General features: G+C 48.6%; 5 protein-coding genes across 5 annotated transcripts; 3 read left to right on the plus strand and 2 right to left on the minus strand.

The window, feature by feature from the left end:
* Window positions 1–87: 87 nt before the first annotated feature.
* LHYA1_G001646 (uncharacterized protein) lies at window positions 88–1316 on the minus strand (the record flags this gene model as incomplete). The annotated part of the gene is made up of 2 exons (XM_031146626.1): window positions 88–810; window positions 879–1316. 2 exons carry the CDS (start codon window positions 1314–1316, stop codon window positions 88–90), a joined length of 1161 nt encoding a protein of 386 aa, XP_031007694.1.
* Window positions 1317–1724: 408 nt separating this feature from the next.
* Window positions 1725–4710, plus strand: msh1 (MutS-like protein; the record flags this gene model as incomplete). Its single annotated transcript, XM_031146627.1, has 3 exons — window positions 1725–2144; window positions 2192–3014; window positions 3062–4710. The coding sequence occupies 3 exons, from the start codon at window positions 1725–1727 to the stop codon at window positions 4708–4710; spliced, it is 2892 nt and encodes a 963-aa protein (XP_031007693.1).
* Window positions 4711–5100: 390 nt separating this feature from the next.
* p0 (60S acidic ribosomal protein) lies at window positions 5101–6127 on the minus strand (the record flags this gene model as incomplete). Its single annotated transcript, XM_031146628.1, has 2 exons — window positions 5101–5874; window positions 5954–6127. The coding sequence occupies 2 exons, from the start codon at window positions 6125–6127 to the stop codon at window positions 5101–5103; spliced, it is 948 nt and encodes a 315-aa protein (XP_031007700.1).
* A 298-nt stretch (window positions 6128–6425) lies between these two features.
* Window positions 6426–8205, plus strand: trm82 (tRNA (guanine-N(7)-)-methyltransferase non-catalytic subunit; the record flags this gene model as incomplete). The annotated part of the gene is given in 3 exon segments (XM_031146629.1): window positions 6426–6992; window positions 7007–7698; window positions 7755–8205. 3 exon segments carry the CDS (start codon window positions 6426–6428, stop codon window positions 8203–8205), a joined length of 1710 nt encoding a protein of 569 aa, XP_031007699.1.
* A 3262-nt stretch (window positions 8206–11467) lies between these two features.
* hem12 (Uroporphyrinogen decarboxylase) lies at window positions 11468–12802 on the plus strand (the record flags this gene model as incomplete). Its single annotated transcript, XM_031146630.1, has 5 exons — window positions 11468–11522; window positions 11610–11651; window positions 11702–12237; window positions 12290–12680; window positions 12729–12802. The coding sequence occupies 5 exons, from the start codon at window positions 11468–11470 to the stop codon at window positions 12800–12802; spliced, it is 1098 nt and encodes a 365-aa protein (XP_031007740.1).
* Between the last annotated feature and the right edge of the window lie 7 nt (window positions 12803–12809).

Consider the following 12809-nt stretch of genomic DNA (forward strand, 5'->3'; position numbering starts at 1 on the left):
CCCTTTTTGGGTTAAGCGAGGCATACGCACCTGGACTGGACTGGGCACTTGATGATTTCTACCAAGCCCCAGTGAATAGAAATTATTTTAGGTTATCTGTTCTCGTGAATCGCTGAATAAAGGGCTTTGCATGATCTCTGTGAAGTCTCGAGCCCAATACACAGATGTCTCTTCGCTTTCTCGAAACTCTCCGATGGGAATGACTTTCACGCCAATCCGGTTGAAAGTCTGCATTAAAGCGCTTTCTCCATCTCCCGTCATCACGATCCCGATAACCCCATCTTCCATTAAACATTCCAGGTCCGTCCCTGAATCCCCGACATAAATCGGATGTGGCGCTTCTTCCCCATTTACTTCTCCCTGCTTCCGCCAATATCCCAACAACTCTTTCATAGCCGCAAGTTTACCATCCGACGTTACAATCACCTCCTTCGGATGACCTTTACCATAGACATCGAAGCCCTCGAGCACACCAGCTGCATTAGGAACATTCGCCACAACGTCCATACCCGCAAGCCCAGGGCAAACCGCACTGACGACCCCTCTCACGAAGTCCCTCGAGAAATTCACCGAGACAATACCACACGCCGTCCCCTGACCAGCAGCCATGTTCCCGAACTCCTTAATGCCTTTCCTCCCCTCCACAAGCCCACCCATCACCGCATCAACCCCGAAACGATGCCATTCCCCAAGCGGCCACGCCTTAGGAGGACCCTTTATCTTGGTAGAAGGAGCCGGACCACCAGCAGCCTGATTTGCAACATCAAATCTCTCTGTGATTAAATCTTGCAGCATTTCCTGAACACCCCACTATATCAGGACCTTTCTCAACCCCTTAATCAAATATCAAAAAAAGAAAAGAAAAAGAAAAGACACACCTTCTGACCCTCCAAATCAACCCCAAGCCTTGCAGCCAATCCCGTTCTCACTTGCCTCGTATTAACCGTCTTCAAATCAACAGATGCTAGGATATCATCAACGATAGCTGCGTATTGTGCACGCTCATCCGTCGCCCCAAAGCCCTTAAAAATCCCCGAAGCGCTAACGCGGTCAAAACTTTTACTCTCTACATTTTTCAGACTTCTGTAGTATTCGATTTCTTGCTTCAGTGTTTTTCGCTCTTCTACCGTGGGGTGGTAATGAGCTATGTGGGAGGAGAGATCGAGGCTGTATGATGAGACAATAGTGCCCCATGCTGGTTGGAGGTTGAGACCATGGGAGGCTTGGTGGGTTATGGCTAGGTGGGCGAGGGTGGTGATTGTGTCTTGTGTTGTGATTGTGCCGTCGAAGTCGAGGATGATGGGGCGTTTTGTCATGGTGAGAGATGATTGGAAACGAATAGTGACAGACTTTAAGGTACTATGAGAGAATGGTCTGAACATCGATGAATGTGTTTGATCGAATGCTTTAGAACGTACCCAGGGGATTATGAGGGAAGAAGGAGGTCTCGGCTATGTGCATCAATAAAGTGGATTTTGGAACCCACAGTTTTTGAGGAATGTTTGCAACCTCTTGAAGAAACACACGGTCTTATATAAAAGAGTCAACAGAAACTTCTAAAGGACTTCTTGATTCCACACACTTAATACCGTGAAAAACAGGTGAATAATCACGTGGTGATATAATTTCCCTATATGACTAAGCGACTATATCTTCTCACCTGCACTCCTTCCTGCAAATACCACGAATTGCTCTCAGAATACCTCCAAAGGCATGCCTGCCTAATGCTCGTCTCATCTAAATGCATCCGAGCCCTTCCCACGCGTTGGATAGCATCTCGATGTCTGCTGCACACCCTCCGAAATGAGCCTCCACTGCGCAGCAACCATGTGTTCCCGCGTTCACCTCGCGTTCCGAATAATAGGGGCGCGAAAAGGAAAGCCTCTGCCAAGCTCGATGAGCTCCCTCAAGGCACCATCCCACTAGAGCCGCTGGCCCTGGAGGATCAGGAGCCTGCTTTGCCTACCGTGTTGCTTCAAGCGCGTAGTAATATGAGGAAATTTGAAAATTGTGTGCTACTTACTCGCGTTGGTGGGTTTTATGAGTTGTACTTTGAGCATGCGGATGAGTTTGGGCCGCTGTTGAATTTGAAAGTTGCGCCGAAGAGTACGGGTCCTAGGACGAATCCTGTTATTGTTTCAATGGTATGCCTTTTGAGCTTAGGCTGAATACTGGGCTAATGGGCGACTAGGCCGGCTTTCCATTTTTTCAGCTAGACAGATATCTCAAGATTCTTGTTCAAGATTTAAATCGATATGTTGCTATTGCTGAGGAATTTCGAAATGACCCTTCCGGAAAGGTTAAAGCTGGAGGGTTGTTGAATGATAGGAAGGTCACGCGGATCATTACCCCTGGGACCTTGATTGATGAGAATTTCATGGATCCTTTTACGAATAACTATGTTCTTGCTATTCATGCTGGAGATAATTCTCAAGAGCTGTCACAAGATCAAGAAATGGAAAATGATCCACCCATTTCTCCTCAACAGTCCGACATTCCTGTAGGCCTTGCTTGGCTGGATTTATCAACTGGTCATTTCTTCACTCAATTTACAACATTATCGTCCCTCCCATCTTTCCTTTCACGGATAGGACCTCGAGAGATTGTGTTAGATGAAGATCTCCAAGCATCTAAAGACCACGGGATTTTTACCGTCCTTGCAGAAGACCGTCATCTCATCACCTATTGCAATCCCCCAGAGGTAAAGTCCATCAAAGACTGGTCTCCTATGCTGGAATCACCAATAACTACACGGATCGCCAACGACTTCACCCCCGAGGAAGAGGCTGCTGGCAGTACACTCCTTCAGTATATTGGAGAGAGACTGCAAGGTTCGAATACGAAGCTGCAACCTCCTACCAGACAGCTAGACATGATGGCCATCGACAAGAACACCATGCGAGCTTTGGAGATCAAAAAGACCATGCGAGATGATTTGACTACGGGCAGTTTGTTACATGTAATCAGACGGACTGTTACAAAAGGTGGTGCAAGGTTACTGGATAACTGGCTAAGTATGTTTAAATTCTCTGCCTTGGACCGGATACTAATCTAGAGATAGGCTCGCCCTCAACATCTCTGGACGTGATAAATTATCGTCTGGAACTTGTCACCCACATGTTACATGATGAACTACTCCGGGAACGTATCATTATTCTCCTCAAGAGGAGTTATGACTCTCATCGCCTATTGCAGAAATTCGCATTCGGTCGAGGCGATCCAGACGACATGTTAGGTCTAGCTAGCACAGTACATGCAACGCAGGAACTGGTGACTACTCTCATCCAAGATAGTAGTGAAGAAGATTGCATCCGAAATATGGCTGCTCGAATTAACCTTGACGGCCCTAGTGAACTCGCCAGCCGGATCAAAGCAGCTATCGACGAGGAAGGAATCGTACAACAGCATATGATGGAAGATGGAGAAGTCGGGGACATACAAGCTCTTGCAGAAGCCATCGTTACCTCGGAAGGATCAAGAGAAGATGCCAACATCCTACCGAAAAAGAAAAAGAAGCCAACAGGCCTCAGGGAGTACTACTCCGACGACAACGAAGCTTGGATCATGAAACCAGTAGCTAGTCCGACTCTGGAGGGTCTCCACAAAGACCTAGCAAAACTAGGAACTGAAAAAGCAACCCTCGCCGAAGATCTTAAAACCCGTCTCGAAGCCTCAACTCTCACCCTTCGCTTCACCCCCGGACTCGGCCACATCTGCCACGTCAAGGGCAAAGACATCAAACGCGACCTCGCCGAAGGCCGCCGAGTTAGCTCCAGCAGAAGCACCAGCTCGTTCCACCACCCGGAATGGACAAACCTAGGAGGTCGCCTCGACCGCTGCCGAGACCGCATCCGTGCTGAAGAACAGCGCGTGTTCCGCGACCTTCGTGAGCACGTAATCCACAACATCGTCAAGCTCCGCCGCAACGCAGTCGTGCTCGACGAACTGGACATCGCCAGTTCCTTCGCCACATTGGCTGCTGAAAAGGGCTGGACGCGCCCGATTCTCAATAATAGCACTACGCACAAGATTATAGGAGGAAGGCATCCTACGGTAGAAGGAGGCTTGGAAGTCGAGGGCAGGACGTTCACTACAAACGACTGTTTTGTCGGTGATTCTCAGAAGATATGGCTTGTCACAGGTCCGAATATGGCAGGCAAGAGCACGTTCCTACGCCAGAACGCACTCATCACCATCCTCGCCCAAGTCGGTTCCTACGTGCCCGCCTCATATGCAGAACTCGGCATCGTGGACCAGATATTCAGCCGGGTGGGGTCAGCAGATAACCTGTACCGGGACCAATCGACGTTTATGGTGGAGATGTTAGAGACGGCTACGATACTTAAACACGCGACGCCGCGTTCGTTTGTGGTTATGGATGAGATAGGACGGGGCACGACACCTGCCGATGGGACGGCGGTTGCTTTTGCATGCTTGCATCATTTGTACCATGTGAATAAGTGCAGGACGTTGTTCGCGACGCATTTTCATGGGCTGGCGGATATGGCACGGGAAGAGGACATGCAGGGGGTAGGGTGCTATTGTACGGATGTAGAGCAGAATGGGGCGGCTTTTAGGTATGTGCATAAGTTGAGAGAGGGGGTTAATAGGCAGAGTCATGCGCTTAAGGTTGCGAGGTTGGCTGGGCTGCCAGAGGAAGCTATTGTTGTTGCTAGGAAGGTGTTGGAGAGAAATGGGGGATCTGTATGAATAGTTAGCATTGTGTGCATAGACTAGATCTTGTTGTATGTATAGGTATTTAGGAGAAAAGCGGTCAGGAAAAAATTAGAGTTGTTGTTTTTGGTCTTCAAGGAGTTACCTCCATTAAGGGTTAAAAAGCTTTTGAATTGTTCATCATAATGCTTGGGCATAGGAAGGGTGTAAATAGAAGAATTGAAAACACTGACCTTTTCTATGCTTCAGAAAACAATCAATCCATTTGTTTCTGCATTTCACTTCACTCAAAATCATGTATCCCAATCAAATCGCTGAAATGTGCTTCACGAGCTACATTGTAGGACCTGCAGATACTGCTCTAGTCGCAGGAAACATGCCGTTATGTTCAGCGATATCACGAACTTATGAAAGATCAAGACCGACTTAGTCGAACAAGCCTCCGAATCCTTCTCCATCAGAGTCCTCCTCACCACTCTTCTCTCCATCATCAGCGGGGGCTGCAGCAGCCGCAGCTGGGGCAGCCTCGGTTGCGGCAGCAGGACCGGCGGAAGCGTAAGCATCAGGGTTAGCGATGCGATCCTTCAATTCCTCTATCTCGGGCCAGCTGTACTCAGTCTCAATGGCAATGGCCAAAACCTTCTTGTAGCTGTTGACAACAGAGTGCATAACAGATGGAAGGGTTGGGAAGTTGGCAGCCAGGGAGATAGCAGCGATGGTAGTGATAGCGCTGGAGAAAGACTTGAGAAGCTGGGACTCCTCAACGTCGAGAACATCAGGTGGGAAAGTGTTGCCCTGGTCGTAGACCTGGGAGATACCCATACCGTATGTGAAGGGCGAGATGTTCAACATGTTAAGCAGGGTAGCCTCGGAGGCTCCGACCTTGCTTCCAGCCTCGACGAGCTTCAAGTCGCTGGTGATTTCAATGGTACCACGGGCAATCTTGGTTGGGACACCGAGAGCCTGGAAGAAAGAGGTCTTTCCGGGTTCCATACCAGTGTTACCAGCTGGGATGAAGACATCCTTAGGAGCGAGGGCACCAGCTCTGGCGGGCGCAGCAACCTTGTTGTCAAGAATCTTGTCACGGATGGTCTTGAGATCGGAGTTGGTGAAGACGAAACCGACATTGCCCTTGACGAAAGGAAGGAGGCGCTCGTACTCGGGGTTATCGCTGATGAAGCCCTTGACGGCACGACGGACCTGAAGAAAGCGACCAATTAGCTGGCTGTTGTGTTGGGCATTTCGCTGACGCTCAAAATATAATAGATGTATATCTCACCATGGTGTTCTTGCCCATCAAGACAACACCCTCACCACGGAGGGCACCACGGATCTCGTGCATCTGCTGAGAGCTGACATTGTCGACGGTGACAATGAAGATGCTGGTGTACTCCTCGAGAAGGCCCTTGAGCTTATCGAAGTAGCCGGCCTTGTTTTCTGCTTTGCCCCCCATATCTTCTTATGTTGAAGGTAGGATGTTTAAGGGTCAAAGAGTTGTGTTAATTGGGCGATTGTTCTCGTTAGGGTTGAGAAAAGTCGTTGATGTCGTAAAAAGATTCCAGACATTTTCGCGAATTCCATCTGTGCGGGTAGAACTTCTTAGCGCGAGATCGACCTTGATGTGATTGGTTAATATATCCCTCACGTGATATAAAATTTAATATTGGAAACTTTGAAGAAGTTGAGAAGTTTACAAAATTACCGTAAAAAGTAATTTTTCTCTCAATCTAATAATTACGCTCTTTTTATTTATGGCAAATATGCGCATGCCATATCAATGCATAGAGAAATGTGGTAATCTCCTCGTCGCTGCCAGAGGTTCCAATATCGAGCTGTTTAATCTCAGTGATGGCTCATGTATTTCTACATGGAAATGTCCCATCACTCATGGGACGTCAAAGGCCAAACCACCCGTCAAAGAAATCACTTCTAAGCTGGAGAATCAAGATTCCAAGTCATCGTCAGCGGATATTACAATCGAGACATCATCACCTCCGACAAAAAGAAGAAAACTTTCAGGTGGGGATGACCAAGACGAAAACTCAGCCAAGGACCCTAAAGAGGAGCAGAAGGGTGGCAAGAAGCCAACAAGAAAAGAGAAGAAGAAGTATGACTACAGACTGGACGCCGTGGCCAGTGGTCTTGAAGCCCCAGCAGTCATAGCTCTAGCAGTTACTTCAGATGCCCAGCACGTGATAGCCATCACAGGAGAAGACAAAAGCATCCGAGTCTTCTCCCTCACATGCCAGGATGGTGTCACGCGCTTGAACCAGCTATCTCAACGGCAAGTCCTCATCCATCCCTCTGAAATGAAATGCGTAAACTAATAAAGAGCAGAGTAATGCCCAAACGCCCCTCCGCGCTCACCATCTCAGAAGACAACACCACAATCCTCAGCGCCGACAAATTCGGCGATGTCTACTCCCTCCCGCTCATCCCATCACCATCACCACCACCAACCTCTTCAACTCCCCTCAGCACGCCCCAACACCCAGAGAAAGAAAAACCATTCAAGCCCTCCGCCAATGAACTAACCATCCACTCACAACGCAACCGCAAAGCTCTCGAGAATCAAAAACGCCAAAAGCCACCCCAGCCCCAGAAATCTGAGCCGGAGTTCGAGCATACTTTGTTACTAGGTCACGTATCTCTGCTTACGGATGTAAAGTTGGCGAAAAGTGGAGGCAGGAGTTATGTGATTACCAGTGATAGAGATGAGCATATCCGGATCTCGAGAGGAATTCCACAAACTCATATTATCGAGGGTTTCTGTCTGGGACACACAGAGTTTATCAGCCGGATTTGTATCCCGGATACCCGACCTGAGATACTGATTGCGGGGGGTGGGGATGACGAGATTTTTGTGTGGGAGTGGGAAAAGCAACAACTGGTATCGAAGGCGGATTTAAAAAGTACCGTGCAAGAATTCGTGGGTGGAGAGAAATTAGTGAGCAAGATTGCCGTTTCGGGCATTTCTTGGGTGAGAAGTGGGCAAAAGGATGTTGTGCTGGTGACTGTTGAGGGGTGAGTCTTTTAGAATCTGTAAATGATCCTGGATACACAAACTAATCTTATTACAGGATTCCAGCACTCTTCACGTTCCACCTTCAGGACTCCAACACGCTCCACCACGCCCAGACTCTGCCGCTACCAGGAAACGCTCTCTCCGTCGCTACAGTGATCGCCGCCGCTGCATCCGACGGAACACCAAGCAACCTCGTTCTCATTTCTGTCGACAGCACACATAAACCCGGCTCAACCACCGAGCTACGGAACAGCGACAGCACCGAGGAAGTCACCACCACTAGCCCATTCCAGGCATTTGTGTTTGAAGAAGATGGGAAGTTGGTGCAAGACTCTTTTGCACTCGCGACTGCTGAGGGAAATGATGTGGCTGAGGGCGCGGTTGGCGGACTGAGGAATCTGTTGTATAGTCTTGAGAATTTGCGGAAGAGGGATGGGGAAGAGAAGGGGGGTGGAAATGGGGCGGATGTTACGATGGGTGAGGAAGAAGCTGCGCAGCTAGAGTGATCTTAACTAAGATTTTGACATGTAAGAAACATTGCAAATCTTCTAAAAATCTACACGCACTGCACGGTAATGCTCGTTGTATGTCCATGGTCTTTATTCATTTGCTATACATACAATTGACCCAATCTCCATATACAAGATCTTTATTCGTCAGATCTGCTTCCCCTATTTAGCTGTGCATGGTATAGTCTACTCGTTTGCGTATTCTTCGACGGGTAGCTTCCCCCACTGCGCCTGCTTCTTTATCTTTGGTAGCTCCTTTCCTTTTCTTGCCCGCTTCTTCTCGACGTGCTGCTCTATTTCTTTCATCGTACTCTCCATAACCTCCCGCTCATTAGCTAGCTTTTCCAACTTCTTCTTCCGCCGCTCATTATCCTTGTCAAGCCTCTCCCGCTCCAGCCTTTGCCGTTCAAGCGTTGCCTGCTTTAGCCTTTCCCGCTCCTCTAGTATCTCCCGCTTCACCCTCTCCCGCTCTTGTTTCCTCCGTTCCTGCTGCTCCTTTCGCGGCACACCTTGAACTTGCTTGACTGTCTCGGATTGTACTCGGATTGCCTCTCTTTCAATAAGTAACTGCTGCATATGGACCATGTTCTGCTGATCACGCGCCCACTGCGGCGAGAATGGTTGCCCGCGAAGTTCTTCTCTCTCCGCAACCAATTGCTTTCGGTAGTTGAATACTTGTTTATCTAGTGCTTCCGCGACCGCCGTTCCCTCAACCTGCTCGACGAACTTGAGAGACCATGCCAGTCTGTGATCACTGACCCAACGGCTTCTGATCATGTCCATGGTGATGCCGGAGAGTGTGAGGGATTTTGTCAACTCTGGGGTTATGGGATTGCCGCGGATGCGTAGGTAGAGTAAACACTGTGAGACGTTTCTAAGCGCCCATCTGGGTCTACGGCTGGCTTCAGCAGCAAACCCCACTGCCATTTTTGTGATGAGAGCTTCCGAAGTTGGCCATAGGCGGTCGCTTGGATTGTTCGAGAATCCTGGGAATAGATGTGGCGGTACCTGATGGTAAATGGGGAGTCCTAAGACGTCCCAAATTGATTTGGAGCCAAAACGAGAGGAAGCGATCAATGACAGAACGAAGTTTGGGCATTTCTCGATGTGTAAACCGCGGCGGTCGTCCCTGAGTGGAAGCCAGATATGAAAGATGTTATATGCGACTTGAGCGTTACAGTAGCTTATGTTATTTAGAGCTCTCAAGATGATGCTCGTAGGCAGTTTCAACCCACGTTGGAGCATCGCAGTGAGGGTCGAGTGAACCGTTTCATATGCGTCAAGCTTCTGGAGTAGTTGAAAAACCTCCTCCGTCTTCGACAGCCACGCCTCTTTATGTCTCTTGAGGTTGTGAAGTAGGTCGGCAATGGCATCCGGAGCGTGTCCTCGGGCTTTAAAACCATTTCTGACAATGACTGGAGAATTCAACGCACCCTGGGTGATCCAACGGTCTATCATGATGATACAAATGTTCCGCGGCAAAATTGGACCGATAGGGTCGTTGAGAGCTTTGAATATTTGAATAAATAGGCCGTCATTAACATTGCGCATTTGCGCCACCGAAGATAGCCAGTAGAACCTCAATATGGCTCTGGCTTCTTTTGGTGCCGTCTGGATGGCGGTAGAGACATAACTTGAACATGACTGGACAAGCATGCTTGTCAATACATTGCTATGCTCCTCGAGGTTTTCAATGGCTCTGGCAAACAAAGCTACGGAAGTTCTCTGAGGAAACAGTATGTTCTCCGCAACGTCAACAGCCTCTATACTGCGATGAATGCCATCTCTAGCCTCGTCGACTAATCTATGCATCTCGATCCATTCCTTGTGCTTGCCACCTTGCTCCAATGATGGTAAGAAGCTGTGAGCACGACTGAGCGTGTATTTTACTGAATTCATAGCATCTTCTGATTTGATAGATAATCCGGACATGTCGGCTGCAGAAGGGCACTCATCAATTGCCCAGGACTGTATCCATGCATGAAGCAAAGGCTCGATACTTTCTCTCATAATTTGGAGCTGACGTGGTGACGAGGAGCAAAGAATGTCATGAGCCAGAGTCTGTACTTTTGAACAGATGGGCAGTTCTGATAGATTTCCAATAAGGGCGCTTATGACAGCAGTCTTATGCATACTCATTGGCACCACTTTTTTAGAACTTGTGATTCCATCCCAGAGCTCTTGACAGAATGCGAGAGCAAGTGATTCTCTCAAGGGTATATCCGGCAACTCATATCGATGAATATTAAGAGCCTTGAGGAGCGTATCATCTGGCACCAGGCCAAGTATGAGACCTTCTTTCAATTTTTTGTTGAGTTTATTGCAAAGTCTGATGATCCTATCATCGTCGCCTCGGACTACGGCCTTTCGCAAGTCGGACCGGAAGCTAATTAACGAGAAGAGTTTCCAGCCCGGTTTGATAGGTGCCGCGGTCAATGGGGGAGCTGCCACGAGATCTTCCACTGCGGATACAGATGATGCGGGTGCAGGAGCAGATGGCAACGATCCTGACCCTAACCAGTCCTCCAGGTACTGAAGCCACCCAGTTCCTGCTTCAGGCGTCGAGGATCTCGTAGATGGTGGCTCCCACTGAAATCTAGTCCTATCAACTTCTCCAAATATGTTCCACATAGGGGGAAAGTAGTATGCAGACTTCGGAGTTGATTCCGAGAGCTGAATGCCCATCCTTCGCCTTCCCAAGCGTCTCCGAGCTTCCAGTGGGCCTGGAACGAAGCTCCCATAACGTCTGGTAGACTTGGACAAACTGACGAACCGCTGGAAGGATGCGGAGAGTACATCGTCGGATATCCATATCGTTTCGGGGGGCAGAAGCCGCGGGTGCTGCACTGCTCGGCGGCAGGCAGGAGGGCAGCTCCGCATGGGCTATCGGGTTCGTTCTGACATGTATGGGAAATGCGCGCGTAGTGTCGGGATCAGGGTATTCGTACAGGTGGAAAATGTTGTGGGTACTATCGATGTGGGATGGATGTTGACTGCCAATGGCTGTAGGGAAAAGAAAGAACTCAGTGCGTGGAGAAGATGCCAAAAAATATTTGAGGCTGAAGTTGCAAAATCGCGAGTTTACTGTACTGTATAATTGGCTCGTGCTACCCCTGCTTTTCGTCCTTCCCGCAGCTGGAAATAAGCTAAGCTTAGGAACCAAATGCGCTATCAACACTCAGCGGGGAGTTTCATGCCTCCAGAAACATTTACTCCTTCTCAGCTACACATCGAGATCCACCACGAGGGATACATTACTATGGCTCACCAGTTTGAACCTCTGAAAAATGATCTGATCATCAGAACCGCATGGGGTGCGTGCATCTTTTCCAAAAGAGAAAAGAGAAAGACCTTGCGGGGTAGAGGGGTAGAAGGTGTAAACTGATGCGATTGAAATATAGGCCAAAAGGTTGAGAGACCCCCAATGTGGGTGATGCGTCAAGGTGAGAAACCTCCCATCGCATCTGAGACATATAAATAACATTCAATATAGCTGGACGATATCTCCCCGAATACCATGAAGCCAAGGGCAAGAACGACTTTTTCGAATGCTGCCGCTCCCCAGAAATCGCATCCACCTTGACTCTACAGCCCATCGAGAGATTCGCAGGCCTCATTGATGCGGCTATCATCTTCTCGGATATCTTGGTCATCCCTCAAGCATTAGGCATGACTGTGGAGATGGTTGATAAGATAGGACCGCATTTCCCAGAACCTCTCAAATCGCCCGATGACGGACAATATCAAAAAGTTTTGCAAAAGAAGGTTGATGTTGCGGCAGAGCTGGATTATGTTTATAAGGCTATTACAATGGCGAGGCATAAGTTGAAGGGTCGAGTCCCGCTGTTTGGATTCTGTGGTGCGCCTTGGACGCTACTATGTTACATGGTTGAGGGTGGTGGGAGTAAGCTGTTCATCCAGACCAAGACTTGGATCTATAGATATCCACAAGCAAGCAAGGACCTTTTACAAAAAATTGCTGAGGTCTGTGTGGAGTATTTGGCGTTGCAAGTTCAAGCAGGTGCTCAGGTCAGATCACCAGACCTTTTCGCTGTTAATTCATTGCTAATTATCGATACAGATCGTACAAGTATTTGACTCTTGGGCGGCTGAATTATCACCAGCTGCGTTCAAGGAGTTCTCGCAACCATACTTAGCATACATATCCGAGAACCTCCCAAAACGACTGAAGGAGAAGAACTTAGATCCTGTTCCAATGGTCGTCTTTGCAAAGGGAGCATGGTATGCATTGGATTCTCTCTGCGACCTGGGCTACCAAGTCGTTGGTTTGGATTGGCTGCAAGATCCTGCGGAGGCTGTTAAGATCAGAGGGAACAGACCTGTTGTGCTCCAAGGCAATGCTGATCCAGGAATCCTCTACGGAACAAGAGAGAATATCACCAAGGTATTAACGCATATGATTGCTGGGTTCGGTGGAGGAAAACAAGGCTGGATCTCTAATTTGGGTCATGGTAAGTTGCCTTCCAACTGACACTAATTTCACGTCTAACATTCAACAGGAATCACACCTGGTGTCAAACCTGATGACTTGAAGTTCTATTTCGAGGAGATCCATCGCTTAACCAAAAGTTAACTGCCTG

The sequence above is a fragment of the Lachnellula hyalina genome (genome assembly GCF_007821495.1).
Source record: "Lachnellula hyalina strain CBS 185.66 chromosome Unknown contig00024, whole genome shotgun sequence".
NCBI lineage: Eukaryota > Fungi > Ascomycota > Leotiomycetes > Helotiales > Lachnaceae > Lachnellula > Lachnellula hyalina.